The 15,747-nt window shown below is 46.5% G+C and overlaps 1 protein-coding gene across 7 annotated transcripts in view; it reads left to right on the forward strand.

Annotated features, from left to right (window-relative positions):
• Window positions 1-15,747, forward strand: part of FAM193A (family with sequence similarity 193 member A) — a 205,815-nt gene that overhangs the window by 156,226 nt on the left and 33,842 nt on the right. For all 7 annotated transcript variants that reach the window (XR_012516794.1, XM_010345212.3, XM_074395798.1 and 4 more), the window contains 5 exons: window positions 8,243-8,441; window positions 9,438-9,710; window positions 12,467-12,740; window positions 13,794-13,977; window positions 15,245-15,475. Coding sequence is in view for 6 of the 7 variants with exons in the window: in XM_010345212.3 (XP_010343514.3) it covers window positions 8,243-8,441; window positions 9,438-9,710; window positions 12,467-12,740; window positions 13,794-13,977; window positions 15,245-15,475 (1,161 nt within the window). In the remaining variant the exon portion in view is untranslated. The remainder of the gene's footprint in view (window positions 1-8,242; window positions 8,442-9,437; window positions 9,711-12,466; window positions 12,741-13,793; window positions 13,978-15,244; window positions 15,476-15,747) is intronic.

Below are 15,747 nucleotides of genomic sequence, written 5' to 3' on the forward strand. Positions count from 1 at the left end.
TTTTTTCTAAGAGACAGTCTTGCTCTGTTGCCCAGGCTGGATTTGCAGTAGTACCATCATAGCTCACTGCAGCCTCAAACGCTTGGGCTCTAATGATTCCCCTGCCTTAGCCTCCCAAGCAGCTATGATTACAGGTGTGCGCCACCACTCCCAGCTTCTTTTATTTTTGTATAATCGATAATAATGTTCCCACTTTCATTTCTGATTTTAGTCATTTCAGTCTTTCTTTTTCTTAGTCCGTCTCACTGCAGGTTTGCCAGTTCTGTTGCTGTTTTCAAAGAACTATATTTTGGTTCATTGATTCCCCCCCCACCCCAACCATTGTTTTTCTGTTCTCTATTTCATTTATCATTGATCTCTGCTCTAGTCTTTAGTATTACTTTTCTTCTGCCTGCTTTGGATTTAGTTGGTTCTTTTTCTTTTCTTTTTTTTTTTTTTTTAAAGACAGGGTTTTACCATGTTGGTCTTTCTGGTCTTGAACTCCCGACCTCAGGTGATCCGCCCACCTTAGCCTCCAAAGTGCTTGGATTACAGGCATAAGCCAGCACACCCAGCCTAGTTTGTTCTTTTTCTGATCATTAAGATGTGAAGTTAGGGTGTTTTTTTTTTTTTGTTTCATTTTATTTGTTGTTGTTGTTATTGAGACAAGGATTACTCAGTTGCCCAGCCTGGAGTGTAGTGATGCGATCGTGGCTCACTGCAACCTCGACTGCCTGGACTCAAGCAATCCTCCTGCCCCAGTGTCTCAAGTAGTTTGAACTACATGTGTGTGCCACCATGCTCAGCTGTTAATTAATTAATTACTGTGGAGACAGAGGTCTCACCATGTTGCCCAGGCTAGTCTCAAACTCCTGGGCTCAAGCGATCCTCCTGCCTCAGCCTCCCAGAGTGCTGGAATTACAGGGATGAGCCACCACGCCCATCCTAAGTTAGGTTGCTGATTAGAGAGCTTTCTTGTTTTTTGATGTGTTTATAGATATGGATTTTGCCCTTAGTGCTTGGTTTCATTTCGTCCTGTGAGTCTTAATACGTTGTTTTTGTTTTCACTTGTCTCTGATTATTTTCTCATTTCCTTTGTAATTTCCTCATTGATCCATTGGTTGTTTCCATCCCTTTACTTTTAACTCCTCAGGGTTTTCATGTTTAAAGCAGGGTAGACATGTATAGTTGTGTTTGTTTTTTCTTTTTTAGAGACAGAATCTTACAGTGTTTCTCAGGCTGGACTTGACTTCCCGGGCTCAAGCAGTTCTCCCCCCTTGGCCTCCTCCTGAGTAGCTGGGACTACAGACGCATGCCACCATTCTTGTTATTTTTTCATTTACCCTGATAATCTTTGTGCATTGGTGCATTTGACTATTCAAAAGATTTGAAGTGATTTTTCAGTGTATTTGAATTAATATCAGTCATGTTGTTTTCTATTATCAGTCTTTTTCTGCCTTCTGTGTTTTTAAACATTTTATGGTTTTATTTCATCTCCTCTCATCAATTTTATTTATCTTTTTTAGAATTTCTGCAGTTGCCCTACAGCTTACAACATACCATTTTGAACTAATTTAAGTCTCTTTTCAACTAACCTTATGTAAAACAGGTAGCATTTAACGAATTACTCCCAACTCCTTTCCATTCCTTGTGACATTGCTGAAATTATTTTCTACGTGTTAATCACCCGGTACAGTGTTGCCAGTTACTTTAAACAGTTACCTTTTGGATTAATAGGAAGAAGACATTTTACTTTGCCTTTGTTTCTTCTCTGCTATTCTTCCTTTCTTTATGTAGATCCACATTTCTGACCTTCTGTCTGAAGGAAATCTTTTGACATTTCTTGCAGGGCAGGTCTGCTGGTGATGAACTCCCTCAGTTTTTGTTTGTCTGAGGGAGTCTTTATTTCTCCTTCACTTTTGAAGGGTAATTTCGCTGGATACACAATTTTCGGTTGGTGGTTTTCTTCTTTGAACACTTTAGATCTGTTTAACTTCCCTCTGTCCTTGCTGGCATGGTTTCTGACAAGGTGCCCTCTGGAATTCTTTCCCCTGTTCTTCTCTAGCTCCCCCGGCCCCCACCTGGCTGTTTTCAAGATTTTCTCTTTTTTTCTTTTTTCTTTTTTCTTGAGTTGGAGTCTCAGTTGGCCACCTAGGCTGGAGTGCACTGGCATGATCTCAGCTCACTGCAACCACCATCTCTCCGGTTCAAGTGGCTCTCCCATCTCAGCCTCCTGAGTAGCTGGGATTACAAGCACCCACCATCATGCCCGGCTAATTTTTGTATTTTAGTAGGCATGGGGTTTCACCATGTTGGCCAGGCTGACCTCAGGTGATCTGCCCTCTTCGGCCTCCCAACGTGCTAGGATTACAGGTGTGAGCCACTACACCCGGCCAAGATTTTCTCTTTCTCTTTGGTATTCTGCTGAATACAATATGCCTTCGTGCAGCTTTGGGGGTGTTTATTCTACTTGATGTTCTATGAACTCCTTGGATCTGTGATGTCAGTCATTAATTTTGGAGACTTTTCAGCTGTTACTACTTCAGTTGTTTCTCTGTTCTCTCCTTCCATCATTCCAGTTACCAGATACTGCGTTTTTCAAAATTGTCCCACAGGTTTTGGAAGTTTTGTTCTGTTGGGGGATTGTTTCTGTTTTTGTTTCTAAATCTTGTTTCTCTTTGCCTTACAGTATGGGAGGTTTCCGCTGACATATCTTGCAGCTCCCTGACTCCTGCCTCCGTCGTGTCATCTCCTGATGAGCCCATCACTGACAGTCTCGTTTCTCTCACATTGTCTTTATTGCTAGCATTTCTTTTCGTCTCTCTGCTCACGTGGCCCCCTTTTCTTGCATGCCGTCTACTTCTTCCGTTAGAGCCTTCAGCCTAGCCGTCATTTTCAGTTTTCTGTGGGATCATTGCCATCCATGCTGTCTCCACCATGTTCCTGCAGCCATTCCGTTGTCTCTCTCGGCCTCTGGTGAGATTGGTGTTAGACCGTCTCTTCTTCATACCTAACCCTCTCTAAACATCTCCTTGTCTCTCAGCTCTGTGTTATGAGAACTTTTGGAGGAATCAGTCCTCCAGTTAAGCGATTCTCTAGTGGGGCCTAGCCTGCCTCTTAAGTTCTAGTTCCAACTGTATTTATTATTTATAAACTTGAATTTACTTTTTTTTCAAAGATGTGTAGTAGCTTCTTATATTCTCTTGTTTCTTGATTTTCTCTTTTTTCTCTTTAAACATTTCATAAAAAGTTACTCTGTTTGAATGAAACTATGAGCATCCAGATCTGTTTTCTGCTGACATCACCTGTGATGTATTATTTCCTTGTACTAGGAGGTTATCGAGAATCTGCAGACCTCCATAGTAGATGTTTGTCTATGAGGGTTGGCATCTGCTGGTGTGAGATCTGCCTGAGACCTGAGCTCCTCTTGAGGGTCTCCAAACTGCTGCCCCCACACGTCCCTGTGGCGATGGTGTGCAGCCGTTCCTTCCCCTCACCTTACCTCACCTCCTCTCATCGCCACCGAATGCTTCTTGTCATCCTTTGCGTTTGTAGATAGCAGTTGGTTACTAGGGTGTTCAGTGTCATTTCTCTCAGATCCAGAGCTAAGTAGCTCCTCTTACCTAACAAGGCCCAGACCAGGGGAGAAGAACGCCCTTCAAGGGAAGAGCAAAGCCAAGCAGGTGCAGCTGCACCTAGCTGCTCCTCCCACCCGCTATCCACGTGGCCTGGAAGTGGGAAGTCACAACTGCAGAGCCTGAATCTGTAACTGGAACCTAAGGCATGTGACTTTGAATCCAGGGTCGTTTTCATTGAACACAGAGGATGTGCTGTGAAACAGTCACCATACTAAGAAAGGGCTTAGAAGTGAAGGACAGGTCTGTCTTGAAGACTCCACTGAGCACATGGGAGCATTAGCAGTGGTCACTGGGTTCTGGCCCTCAGGAGTTCAGTGTATCAAGTGGAGCGGGTGACGTAGGGCAAGAGGAAGACTGGGTGCCAAGTGGCCTTGGTCCCTTGTTAGCCTCCAGGTCCAGAGTGTGTCTTTATACCTCACTTTCTAGGTTACTTTGAGACTTAAGTAAAACCACTGCAAAAGCATTTACTACAGTGAAAACACGATTTTGGTTAAATACAGTTAAAAGTATAAATTCAGATTTAGATTGAGGATGGAAAGCTGTGTAGATATTAGGGTCACAAATAGGTTGCAATTTGGGGATCACATTGTGATCTTTGACCTGCATATTATTTTAGAGCTGAGATTCAGTTCTTCCAGTCTGAATTGGCACAGCCAAAGCAAGGGTGGTCCTTTGCTTCTTCACTGTCTCTGGGAGGAATACCAAGACACCTTAGTTAAGCAGAAATTCAGAGAGAGTCTGTCATCTTAACCTCATGCTGGGATACAACTGGCACTCCTTTTTTCTCGAATGCTTAGTGTTGAGAACCTCTCACATGCAGGCCTTGGACTCAGTCTGCGGCTCTTGCTCCTTGTGTCTTGCACCACATTCTGTGTCCGAGTGGGTGTGGGTGCTAGAGGACAGGCGAGTCACCCACCTCCCGGATAAACTCAGAATATGTGCCCGGTGGAAAGCAGCTTTTTGTGTTTGCATTTGTGTCAGAGCCTTCATTTAAAGCAACAGTTTTCCTTTCCTGTGGATTGCTTCTTTTGTCTCAAACTGGATAAAAATTCAAAACTTCTGCTAGTTGAAGCTTTGTGGGTTTGTGTAATGAGTGAAATCGGTATTCTGATTCAGTAGCATAGTCCACATTCTGAGAGCATTATTTTATAGTTACATCATTGGGGGACTTACAGAGTCATAGCCCAAAAATGGTCTAGGTGACAGACACCTGTTTTTTTCTGAAAGGAAATCCATAAGCTCTTGGGGTCAGTAGGCATCTTCTGCAAAAGCACTGAAGAAAATACAGCTTTTTTTTTTTGGTTACTGATCCCTGTTACTGATCCCTGTTCCTGCAACTGGGCCTCTTTTTTTGAGTAGGTAGGGTCCTGAACAGTGTGTAAATCAAATGTGTAGAATCATTACCTTACGTTTCCAACATTACAGTTTTGTAGATGCATTTTCTTATTCCTCTAAGCTAGACGCTGTTCAGCAAACACTTATTGAACACCCAGTATGTGCCAGGCCCTGTGCTACATTCTAGGAAGACAAAAATCAGTTAGTCTTGGCCCCTCTTTTCAAAGAGCTCACAGTCTAAAGAGAAGACAAAAACATAATCAAAACAAATTGTCAATGTTGTGGCATACCTAATGGAACTTACAGTTGCTGGGCAGAGAAGTAACACTGGGAAGAGAAAATTTTAAATGAGCCACGGGTGGTTTTGCAGAGGAGGTAATGCTGAAATAGGGTTTTGAAGGATAAGTAACAGCTGTCTGACACACATGGGTGGTGGAGCCCAGGCTGTCAGCCAGGCTTTTCAAAGCTGAAACCCCAAACAACTCACGGTCATGTCTTGAGGAGTCCAGGAGGTACTAGGATAGCTTCAGAGTCCTGAGAGTGCTTCTGCTAGTCAGGGTTTACCAGCTGGGCCAGCATGATAGGACTGCTTCTCAAAGCCAGCAGCTCAGCATCTATCAGATGTTTCTGCCCCTTGGCAGAAAGTACTCAAGACTAAGAAATCTTCTACTTAAATTATTACTTTTGGTCAATTAGTTCTCAGCAAAGCAGCTCTTAGTTTATCACTGCTTTGTAGAAATGGGTATCTATAAAATACTGTTTTCTTATTTTCCTGGCTCTTGCACCCTGGGGCTCCCATGCCAAAAACAATGACTTCAGGCTCTTGCTTGTATCCTGGGTGGCCCAGCTAGACCTGTTTTTTCCTGCTGAGTCCTGAGTGTCTGCTCTGGCCTCCTCTCCCCCTTTGCCTTTCTGGGCCTGTTCCAGCAGCCCAGAGGGAAGTGCTTCCTCTTTGCTCCAAAGTACTGTGGAAGAGGGGCAAGGTGGAAAGGTTTGGTCGGGTGGTCAGTTGTTTTGTGTCCACGGACTCTATGTCTATATAAGTAGTCTCTATATAGAAGTCTGTAAGACTGTAGTTTTAGAAAATGAAAGTAGTGCTCCACACTCACTGAGTACTTACTGTGGGCCAGGCAGTGTGCTGAATTCTTACCATACCCCTGGAGGTAGGTATTTCCAGATTACAGATGAGAAAACTAAAGCACAAAAAGATTGAGTGATTTGCCTGAGGTCACACAGCTAGTAAAAGGGAGAGCTGGCATCTGAGCTCGCCAGACTGCAGAACCCGAAGGCCAAGACATGGGACTAGAGTTCAGATCTGCTGTCACCTGAACGTGCCTTCTCGTGGTGGAGCCAGCAGTGGTAGCTCCTGGACTAGATGTGCAGTCCCAGCTTTCATCTTGATAGCTCCAGAATTCCTCCTTTCCTTGCCATCTTCACTGCCATTGCTTCATCATTTCTCATCCCCTGACTGACAGCTTGTCCTCCTTCCACCTCTGGTTCATCCACACAATATTGCCAGATTGATTATTCCAATAAGCTGACCAAATCATCTTACTCTGCTGCTTAAATCCCTCTGTGGCTCCCTAGCCCCTTCAGGGCAAAATGATACAAAGTTGTCTTCCTTTGGCCTAGCTTCTGCCCCCTACTCATTCTGGAGCCTGTCAGGATGTGGCACTGTCATCCCTGTACGTGCACCATCCCCGTGCTCCTAACCCTTCCTGTGCTCCCTCTGACCCAGCCAGGCCCGCAGGATTCTGCCGAAACATCACCTGGAGTACCCTCCCACTTAGGTTTACAGAATTCACTGCTCATTTCTGCATCCCAAAGGATGTGATGACCAGATTGCCCATAACTGGGCACTCCTCCACCCCAGCCTCCAGTCCTGCTGAGGGAGAACCGTATGCCTGCCCGGCATTAGCAGAGACTGGGTCAGAAGGGCTAGGATCCAGATGTCCCACCTCATGCTAGAGCGCATATAATTTGGGGAAAGGCAGACGTTAAACCAATAGGCTACAAGTAGGTCTTGAATTATAACTGTGGTAAATACTAAGAGGGAAAATGAAGGATTCTAGTGTGTTCAGTGGGAAGGCTCACCTTGGTCTTGGGTGTTGGGTCTTGGGCGGTGACAGCAAAGGCATGCCGGCTTCTCTGAGGAAGGGATCTTTAGGCCAAGGCGTGCAGGATGAGTGTGAGTGTGGTAATGAGCTGAGGCTTGCACATTCTAGAGCACGGACACAGCACAAGCAAAGCTTAGGGCCAAGAAGGTGAGTAGGTGTGTGCTGGCCAAGTGGAAACCTGTTGTGACCAGGGCCTTGGCAAGCAGGAGGGGTAGAGGTGGCAGCCCTAGCTCTCTTGGCTCTCCTCAGGCCAGAGCCTTGGGAGCCCACTACTACATCTTGAGCTGGAGGAGTGACATGTGCTTACATTTACATTCAACAAAGATCACTCTGGCTGTGGTGGGGGGAAGGACTGTGAAGAGGCCCTGGTGCAAATGTGCAGGCTGTTGCGGCTGCACCGCTGTGAGAACATGGTGCTCAGGAGCTCCTAAGGAGGTCAGCAGCCGGGGCCTGGGGCCTGGGGCCTGGGGCCTGGAGAGGGGCGGAGGCAGAGGGAGGACCCAAGGGGGCCCCAGTGTGTACAGGAGCAGCCAGATGGCTAGTCACTCAGTAAGTTCCTGGATGTTGGCTAGCCAGCTGGCCAGACCCCGATCACTTTCCCTTGGTCCCTTCAACAGTGGTTTGCCCCACAGGGTTCAGGGCAGGGCTTGCCAGTGAGGCAGCTGGTCTTTAGAGCACAACATAAAATTCCTCTATTCATTAGATTTATGCTGTGCCTTACCCAGGTATAAGAGGTCAGTATTATGAGGGTTTTACCATTTTCATCAGTGATTCCAAAGTTGACTTAGTGATGATTACTAAAATGCTTGCTGAGACTATGAGACTAAGCTGCAGAAACATATCTTACGACACACGTGAACACACGAACCACACTCACATGTGACCTGATAGGAATGTGAGAAGTTACTGAGTTGTCTATAATAAAGTTTGTTCAGATACACTCCTCAAGGCATCGGTTGCTTTTCATATCTACGTCTGGTTGAAATTTGGCCTGCCGTGTGTAGTCTCATAAATCAGTTCCACGCTTTGTGAGATGTGCTCCCTGTGGGCCTTAGCTCATGGTGAGCACATCCCATGAGACTTACAATGAATTGTCTGTCTGTAGTTTAACTACTTACTTAGGTAAACAGAATATTAATTTTGATATGTGATTAGAAAAATTTTTTTTTGTAGGCTTTACCGCCAGCACCTGTTCAGAATCACACAAATAAGCATCAGGTATTCAATGCATCTCTTCAAGACCATATTTATCCGAGCTGTTTTGGGAATACTCCAGAGTGGAATAGTTCTAAATTTATAAGTCTTTGGGGATCAGAAGTGATGAATGATAAGAACTGGAATTCTGGCACTTTCTTGCCAGATACAATTTCTGGTAAGGAATTTGTTAAAACTTTCTTAAAGTTTTAAAATAACCTGAGCTGAGTAGATTGACATCTTTCCTGTAGTCTCCCGTGGAAGCCCTGGCACAGCTGTAGCCAGCTGCTGCTCCATCATCTCCGTCTCCAGTGGGAGGCCCCTCGGGGCTGTCATCCTACTCCATCCTCTCGCATCTGCCACCAGTCAGTCCCATTGTGTGACTGAACAGAGCAAGACTCTGGTCCGTGGCTGCCTGTCAGCCCGGTGAGCCACATAGGCACAGTCCCAGCACTGCTGAGGGTATGGTGTCCATGGTTGGGTGTCCGGCCTTCAATTCTCGAGCAGTGGTAACAACCAAACCTCAGCCCCCTGGTGCACAGGGGCAGGGAGACAGTGCCACAGTCGACTTAAATCTGTGACCCACACTCCTTCCTCTGGTTGCTGCATTGACCCCACGTGGCATATCTCCCCTTTACAAGCTCCTTCCTCCCTAGTTGTCTCAGCCGCTGAGGCCCAGCTGTTAGTTCAGTCTCAGGGTCAGGGGCACCTGAAAAGGGGCTGGTACCTATGCCTCATCTCTGTCTTTCTCTGGCCAGAGCTCCTTGCAGCCCCACACCCAGCCCCTGCATGTGCCAGAACAGCAGGCTAGACTTGACATCCTGATCTGTGCTTGGGAAAGATTTCTAGCTGTGTGACCTTGGGCAAGTTGCTTGGCTTCTCTGAGCCTCAGTTTCTTCATCTTTTTAGGATGGGAGTAATAGTACCAACCTCAGAAAGTAGTTATAAGACATTACGTAACTTTGGAAAGCACCTAGCACAGGAATTGGCACATAGTAGGTGCTCAATACAATTTTTTCTTACATTAAAAGCTAGCTGACTTAGCGTCATCCCAGTGGGAACCTGACTTCAGTAGCAGCCCCAGTATCAAGTGTTCGGTCATCAGCATGTCTTTTAGGGTTTAGCTAAGTATGATTTCTGTCAGAAGCCTTAATTTTCCTGTTCTTCTTTGAAGGGAGTGAAATATTAGGGCCAACACTCTCAGACACAAGACCTGAAGCCCTTCCACCTCCATCTAGCAGTGAAACACCTGCAGTTTCGGATAGTAAAGAGAAAAAGAATGCTGCAAAAAAGAAATGTTTATACAATTTCCAAGATGCTTTTATGGAAGCAAACAAAGTTGTCATGGCCACCTCATCAGCCACGTCCTCCGTGTCCTGCACAGCTACCACAGTGCAGTCCAGCAACAGTCAGTTCAGAGTGTCATCCAAGAGACCTCCTTCAGTAGGTAAGGCTTGAAGGCTCACTAGCCCTTGGGGTCCACAGGAAGGCAGGGCTTACCGACTTCTCCTCATCTTTTTAACTGCCCAGAAATGCTCACACCCAGAGCGCTGAACCCTAGGACTTTGATTAGAGTCCTAGCTGTCGCGCTAGATTCCTCTGGGGCTTCTTTGCTGCACTGTCTGGCTTTTGTCTCTGTTTCTGTGGTTCTGTGATAAGAAGAGGTTATTGCTTTCTTTTTTTTGAGATAGGGTCTCACTGTTGCCCAGGCTGGAGTGCAATGGCACAGTCTCAGCTTACTACAGCCTCCGCCTCTTGGGTTCAAGTGATTCTCCCACCTCGACCTCCCACGTAGCTGGGACTACAGGTGACCACCACTATGCATGGCTACTTTTTGCATTTTTTGGTAGAGGTGAGGTTTCACCATGTTGGCCAGGTTAGGAAGTCATTGCTTTCTGAGCACGTGGCAAGATTTCTCAGAAGCTGCTTTAGGAAAGTGCTGAGCAGATGTGAGCTGACAGGGCTGCTTATCACCGAGCCTGGGGTACAGCCCCTGGCTGTCACTTTGGGGGCCTGAAAGCAAGAATGTGATCAGAGACCAATGGCAACTCAGTAGCTGGCTTGAGGAGGCCTCACTAGCCAAAGTTGGGATAGATTGAGCATTAAAAGGAATGGGAAGGCTGAGTGCAGTGGCTTACACCCGTAATTCCAGCACTTTGGGAGGCCAAGAGGAAAGGATTGCTTAAGCCCAGGAGTTTGAGACTAGCCTGGGCAACATAGTGAGACCCCGTCTCTACAAAAAAAAGTTTTAAAAAACAATAAGAAAGTTGACAATAGCATACAAATAAAGTCAGGAATCCATAGGGATAGGGATGCTGAAACAGGGCAGTAGGGTGGGAAGCTCTTCTTCCAGAAGCACACGTCCTCTAAATGTGTAAGGGTAGGAGTGGCAAGTTAGCATGCTGCGGCCTGTGGCGTGACAGCTGGTGCAAGTATGCGGCATTCATGGAGGTTAACACAGGATATCCATTTGGGGAACCGAGTATTTCACCCACAGGGGACTGACAGATTACAGAGGGATGGTGGGTACCTGTATTAATTCATTCACATGCTGCTATGAAGAAATACCCCCGACTGGGTAATTTATAAAGGAAAGAGTTTTAGTTGACCCTCAGTTCCGCATGGCTAGGGAGACCCCAGGAAACTTACAATCATGATGGAAGGTACCTTTTCACAGGGGAGAGAATGAATACCTAGTGAAGGGGAAGCCCCTTATAAAACCATCAGATCTCGTGAGAACTCACTCATTATCACCAGAACGACGTGGGGGAAACACCCCCATGTTTCAGTTATCTCCACTGGGTCCCTTCCACTACACGGGATTATGGGAACTACAGTTCTACAGTTCAGGATGAGATTTGGGTGGGGGCACAGCCAAACCCTATCACTGCAGACTGACAGATTACAAAGGAGTAGTGGGTGCTGGACTCTGGAGGAACCTGGCAAACAGCACCATGCCCACTACCATGGAACACAGACACTGGGCTTACCCCAGTGCCACAGACTCATAAGGATCAACATAATCTTTGCGGGCTTGTGCCCAGAACCTTTTTATCTAAATCTACCAAGACAAGACAGATCCTGATTGGCCTATTAAAAACGTTAGTCTTGTGAAAAGGGAAAACATTTGGAAGAGGCTGGGTTGGTGGAAAAGCTATAAAGGACATGTGAAGGAAATTGGAAAGTTGAATGTGAGTTATCCCTTAGATAAGAGTATCCTGTCAGTGTTAAATGCCATTGGTGTGATCATGGTATTGTGGTTGTTCGGCAAAATGTCAAAAAAAAAAAAAAAGAGAGGAGCCGGGCGTGGTGGCTCACGCCTGTAATCCAAGCACTTTGGAGGCTAAGGCGGGCGGATCACCTGAGGTCGGGAAATCAAGACCAGCCTGACCAACATGGTGAGACCCTGTCTTTTAAAAAAAAAAAAAAAAAGACCGGGCACGGTGGCTCACGCCTGTAATCCCAGCACTTTGGGAGGCTGAGGCAGGCGGATCACAAGGTCAAGAGATCGAGACTATCATGGCCAACATGGTGAAACCCCATCTCTACTAAAATACAAAAATTAGCTGGGTATGGTGGCACATGCCTGTAGTCCAAGCTACTGGGGAGGCTGAGGCAGGAGAATTGCTTGAACCCGGGAGGTGGAGATTGCAGTGAGCCAAGATAGTGCCACTGCACTCCAGCCTGGTGCCTGGCGACAGAGCGAGACTCTGTCTGGAAAAAAAAAAAAAGAGAGAGAGGGAGGGAGGGGAAAAAAGAAAAGTAGGGGAAAAGAGAGAAGGGAAGGAAGGAAGGAAAATTTTAAGTAAAAAGCCACGTACAGTGGCTCATACCTGTAGTCCCAGCACTTTAGGCGGCCCAGGTGAGAGGATCGTTTGAGCCCAAGAGTTCAAGACCAGCCTGGACAACCTAGTGAGACCCTGTCTCTTTAAAGAAAAAGAAAAACGTGAAAAAAAATTTTTTTAAAACCTCCTCGATGTTCTAAGGAGTTCATGACAAGGTGTTTGTGGGCGAGTGCAACTTGCAGATATTCAGCCAAAAAGTGTGTGTGCATGGAAGAAGTTTGTAAATGTGACAGAGTATTAGATCGTGATGATGAAGCAAGGAGAGTGGATTCTCTTGTACTGTTCTTTCACGTTTTCTACAGGTTTGAACATTTTTGAAACAAAAACTTGGCAGTGACTCTCGCCTCTCTAAATGCAGGTGACGTGTTTCATGGCATCAACAAGGAGGACCATAGACACTCAGCCCCAGCTGCCCCAAGGAACAGCCCCACGGGCTTGGCCCCCCTCCCAGCACTCTCGCCTGCTGCGCTCTCACCTGCCTCTACACCTCACCTTGCAAATCTTGCTGCCCCCTCATTCCCCAAAACAGCAACCACAACTCCTGGGTTTGTGGACACACGCAAGAGTTTCTGTCCTGCACCCCTGCCCCCGACCACAGACGGCTCCATTAGCGCCCCTCCAAGTGTCTGCAGGTGAGCCAAGTCTGGTTGGGGACATGGGAGCACTTTGGAAAATAGGTGTCATGCCACACTAACACAGCTACAGAAAAACTCCCCTGGAGCCATGCCGTTGAAAACTCCAGTGAAATGCTGAGGGAATGCAGGGATGCCCGCAGCAGAGGCCTGAGTGGAGAGGGCTCCCATCTCAGCCTCTAGTTCTGCAGAGGGAAGAGCAGGGACAATGGGCCATCATGGATAGGTGGGCCAGCTACTCCTAAACACTGACAGCATCAGGGGTGTACATTGTTTGTTACTTGTTGTGTAAGTTGTATTTGTTATACCTAGGGTGGAATCAGAAGAAAATGAATGGCATGTGTCTAGTAAAAACACAATACAACAAACACTCAACAGGATTTTTGTTTGTTTTTTTGTTTTTTTTTAAGACAGAATCTGGCTCTGTCATCCAGGCTGAGGTGCAGTGGCACGATCTCAGCTCACTGCAACCTGCACCTCCTGGGTTTAAGTGATTCTTCTGCCTCAGACTCCCAAGTAGCTGGGACTACAGGCACATGCCACCACGCCTGGCTAATTTTTATATATTTAGTAGAGTCGGGGTTTCACCATGTTGGCCAGTCTGGTCTCCTGACCTCAGGGGATCCGCCCACCTTGGCCTTTCACAGTGCTGGGATTACAGGCGTGAGCCACTGCACCCAGCCACCATTTCTTTTTAAGACGATTTCTGTTACCTTTGAACACACATGTTTGAAGCTGTGCCCCTTCTCCCCCATAGTATGGAAGCTGTGGTTGCGGAAACAGTCTCTGAAGGAGACGTTGGAGAGACTCTGTGTTCCTGTTCAGTGGTGCTCTGTGAGCACTGTGAGGGACCGCCTGCATGCACGCGCACTTGCCATGCCTCCCACGTGAGCCCCTGGCCAGTGCCTTTACTGCCTGTGTCTGACTCCCTAGGAACTCTGGGCTCTGCACCTTCTGCGCTGCCTCTTGTCTGTGGGTGGTGTTGAGCAGCAGTGCGAGTCGTTGCCTCCTGGGGCCGGCCACTTGCTGATGAGCTTGTGTGCGGTTTTGCAGTGATCCTGACTGCGAAGGGCACCGCTGCGAGAATGGTGTCTACGACCCGCAGCAGGATGATGGGGACGAGAGTGCAGATGAGGACAGCTGCTCTGAGCACAGCTCCAGCACCTCGACCTCCACCAACCAGAAGGAGGGCAAGTACTGCGACTGCTGCTACTGCGAATTCTTCGGGCACGGCGGGGTGAGTGCACGAGGTCAGCGCCTTGTGATGTGGGACGTGTGCAACGTGGGCTCCTTTGCAGAAATTCTGTACTAGGTTGAATTCAGGGTATTCCACTTCTAGGATATACCCATCCAAAAGAAACAAAAATATTTGCCCACAGACTGAGCCATAACGATTTCATTGCTTCATTTTATATTTTGTTTGTGGTTTTTAAGGTAATTGGTAAATGGTAGGAGGTGGTTAACCATGGCATAGCCGTATGGCGCAACATCGTAGCCAGTGACAGCAGTGCTGCGTGTGTGCAGTTGGATTTCTCTTGTTTGAATATAGAGAGTCTTGGTACACACACATACTTCTACATATTTCCAGAGCTGTGATTTAATTTATACAGCCAATTATCACCCACCGTTAAAGAGGGATGGGTGGTAGGAATAGCAGGGGCTTAGAGTTGTTCTTTTTCTGTTTAGGTCTATTTGTAGTTCCTAAAATGTGCACATGTTGTTACAGTAAGAAATTTGGCAGTAGGATTCAGGGATGTTTTGTTTTTCGTTTTTGTTTTGGCATCAAAAAGGAAACCTACAAATGGATGAAAAGATTAGTAAGACACATTTATTGACATGAAAAGATACTCACACCATATTAAATAACAAGTAGAGGCCAGGCATAGTGACTCATGCCTATAATACCAGCACTTTGGGAGGCCAAGGCAGGAGGATTTCTTGGGCCCAGGAATTGAAGAAAGACAGCTTGGGCAACATTGTGAGACCGTGTCTCTACAAAAAATGAAAAAATTAGCTGGGTATGACAGCACACGCCTGTTGTCCCTCTACTCAGGAGCCTGAGGTAGGAGGATGGCTTGAGCCCAGGAGGTCAAGGCTACAGTGAGCTGTGATTGCGCTAGGAGGTCAAGGCTATAGTGAGCTGTAATCATGTCACTGCACTTCAGCCTTGGTGACAGAGCAAGACCCTGTCCAATAAATAAAGTAGATTAATCAGTATTTATAATTGTTTCCTTTTTAGTTTAAAAAAAAATCCATTTATGTGCATAGTTGCACATGGCTTACCAGGTTTTTCTTGACTATAAAATTTGAGAGTAGGTATCAAAATGCCACTTTTGGGTGACTTGCTGATAAGTTTTTCTTTTTTTCTGCTGGTGGTTTTCTTATTTTTCAAAACAAATGTATACTACTTGAGTAATGTAACAGTTTATTTTTGGAGGTACGGTCTGAAATTTATTACATTCAAAATTGTTAAAACTTAAGTGTAACTTTGTTGTTTTTCTCAGCCTCCAGCTGCACCAACAAGTAGAAATTATGCAGAAATGAGGGAAAAGCTTCGCTTACGGCTGACCAAGAGGAAAGAAGAGCAGCCTAAGAAAATGGATCAGATCTCAGAAAGGGAGAGCGTCGTTGACCATCGGAGGGTGGAGGATTTGTTGCAGTTTATAAACAGCTCGGAGACCAAACCAGTGAGCAGCACGCGTGCAGCCAAGCGAGCAAGGCATAAGCAGAGGAAGGCAAGTGACGGGGCTTGGCGCCTGGGGGGTGCCAGGTCTGAGGGCATCTCGGTGCCGTGCCACAGCAGCCTCCAGGCAGGGCTGAGCTACAGGAGTTCAGGGCTCTGGCGTGTATTGACTTGCCCACGGCATTGCTCCGAGAGCCAGCCTGTCTCTGTGGCCTGAACTGGAGAGTGGTAAAAAAAATTTCACTTTGTATTTTCAAGAAATTACATCCCCTTTTGTAGAATGGATTTGTTCTTGTGCTGGCCATCATGAGGACAGCAGTAGAC

Source organism: Saimiri boliviensis, chromosome 3 (genome assembly GCF_048565385.1).
Source record: "Saimiri boliviensis isolate mSaiBol1 chromosome 3, mSaiBol1.pri, whole genome shotgun sequence".
Classification (NCBI taxonomy): Eukaryota; Metazoa; Chordata; class Mammalia; order Primates; family Cebidae; genus Saimiri; species Saimiri boliviensis.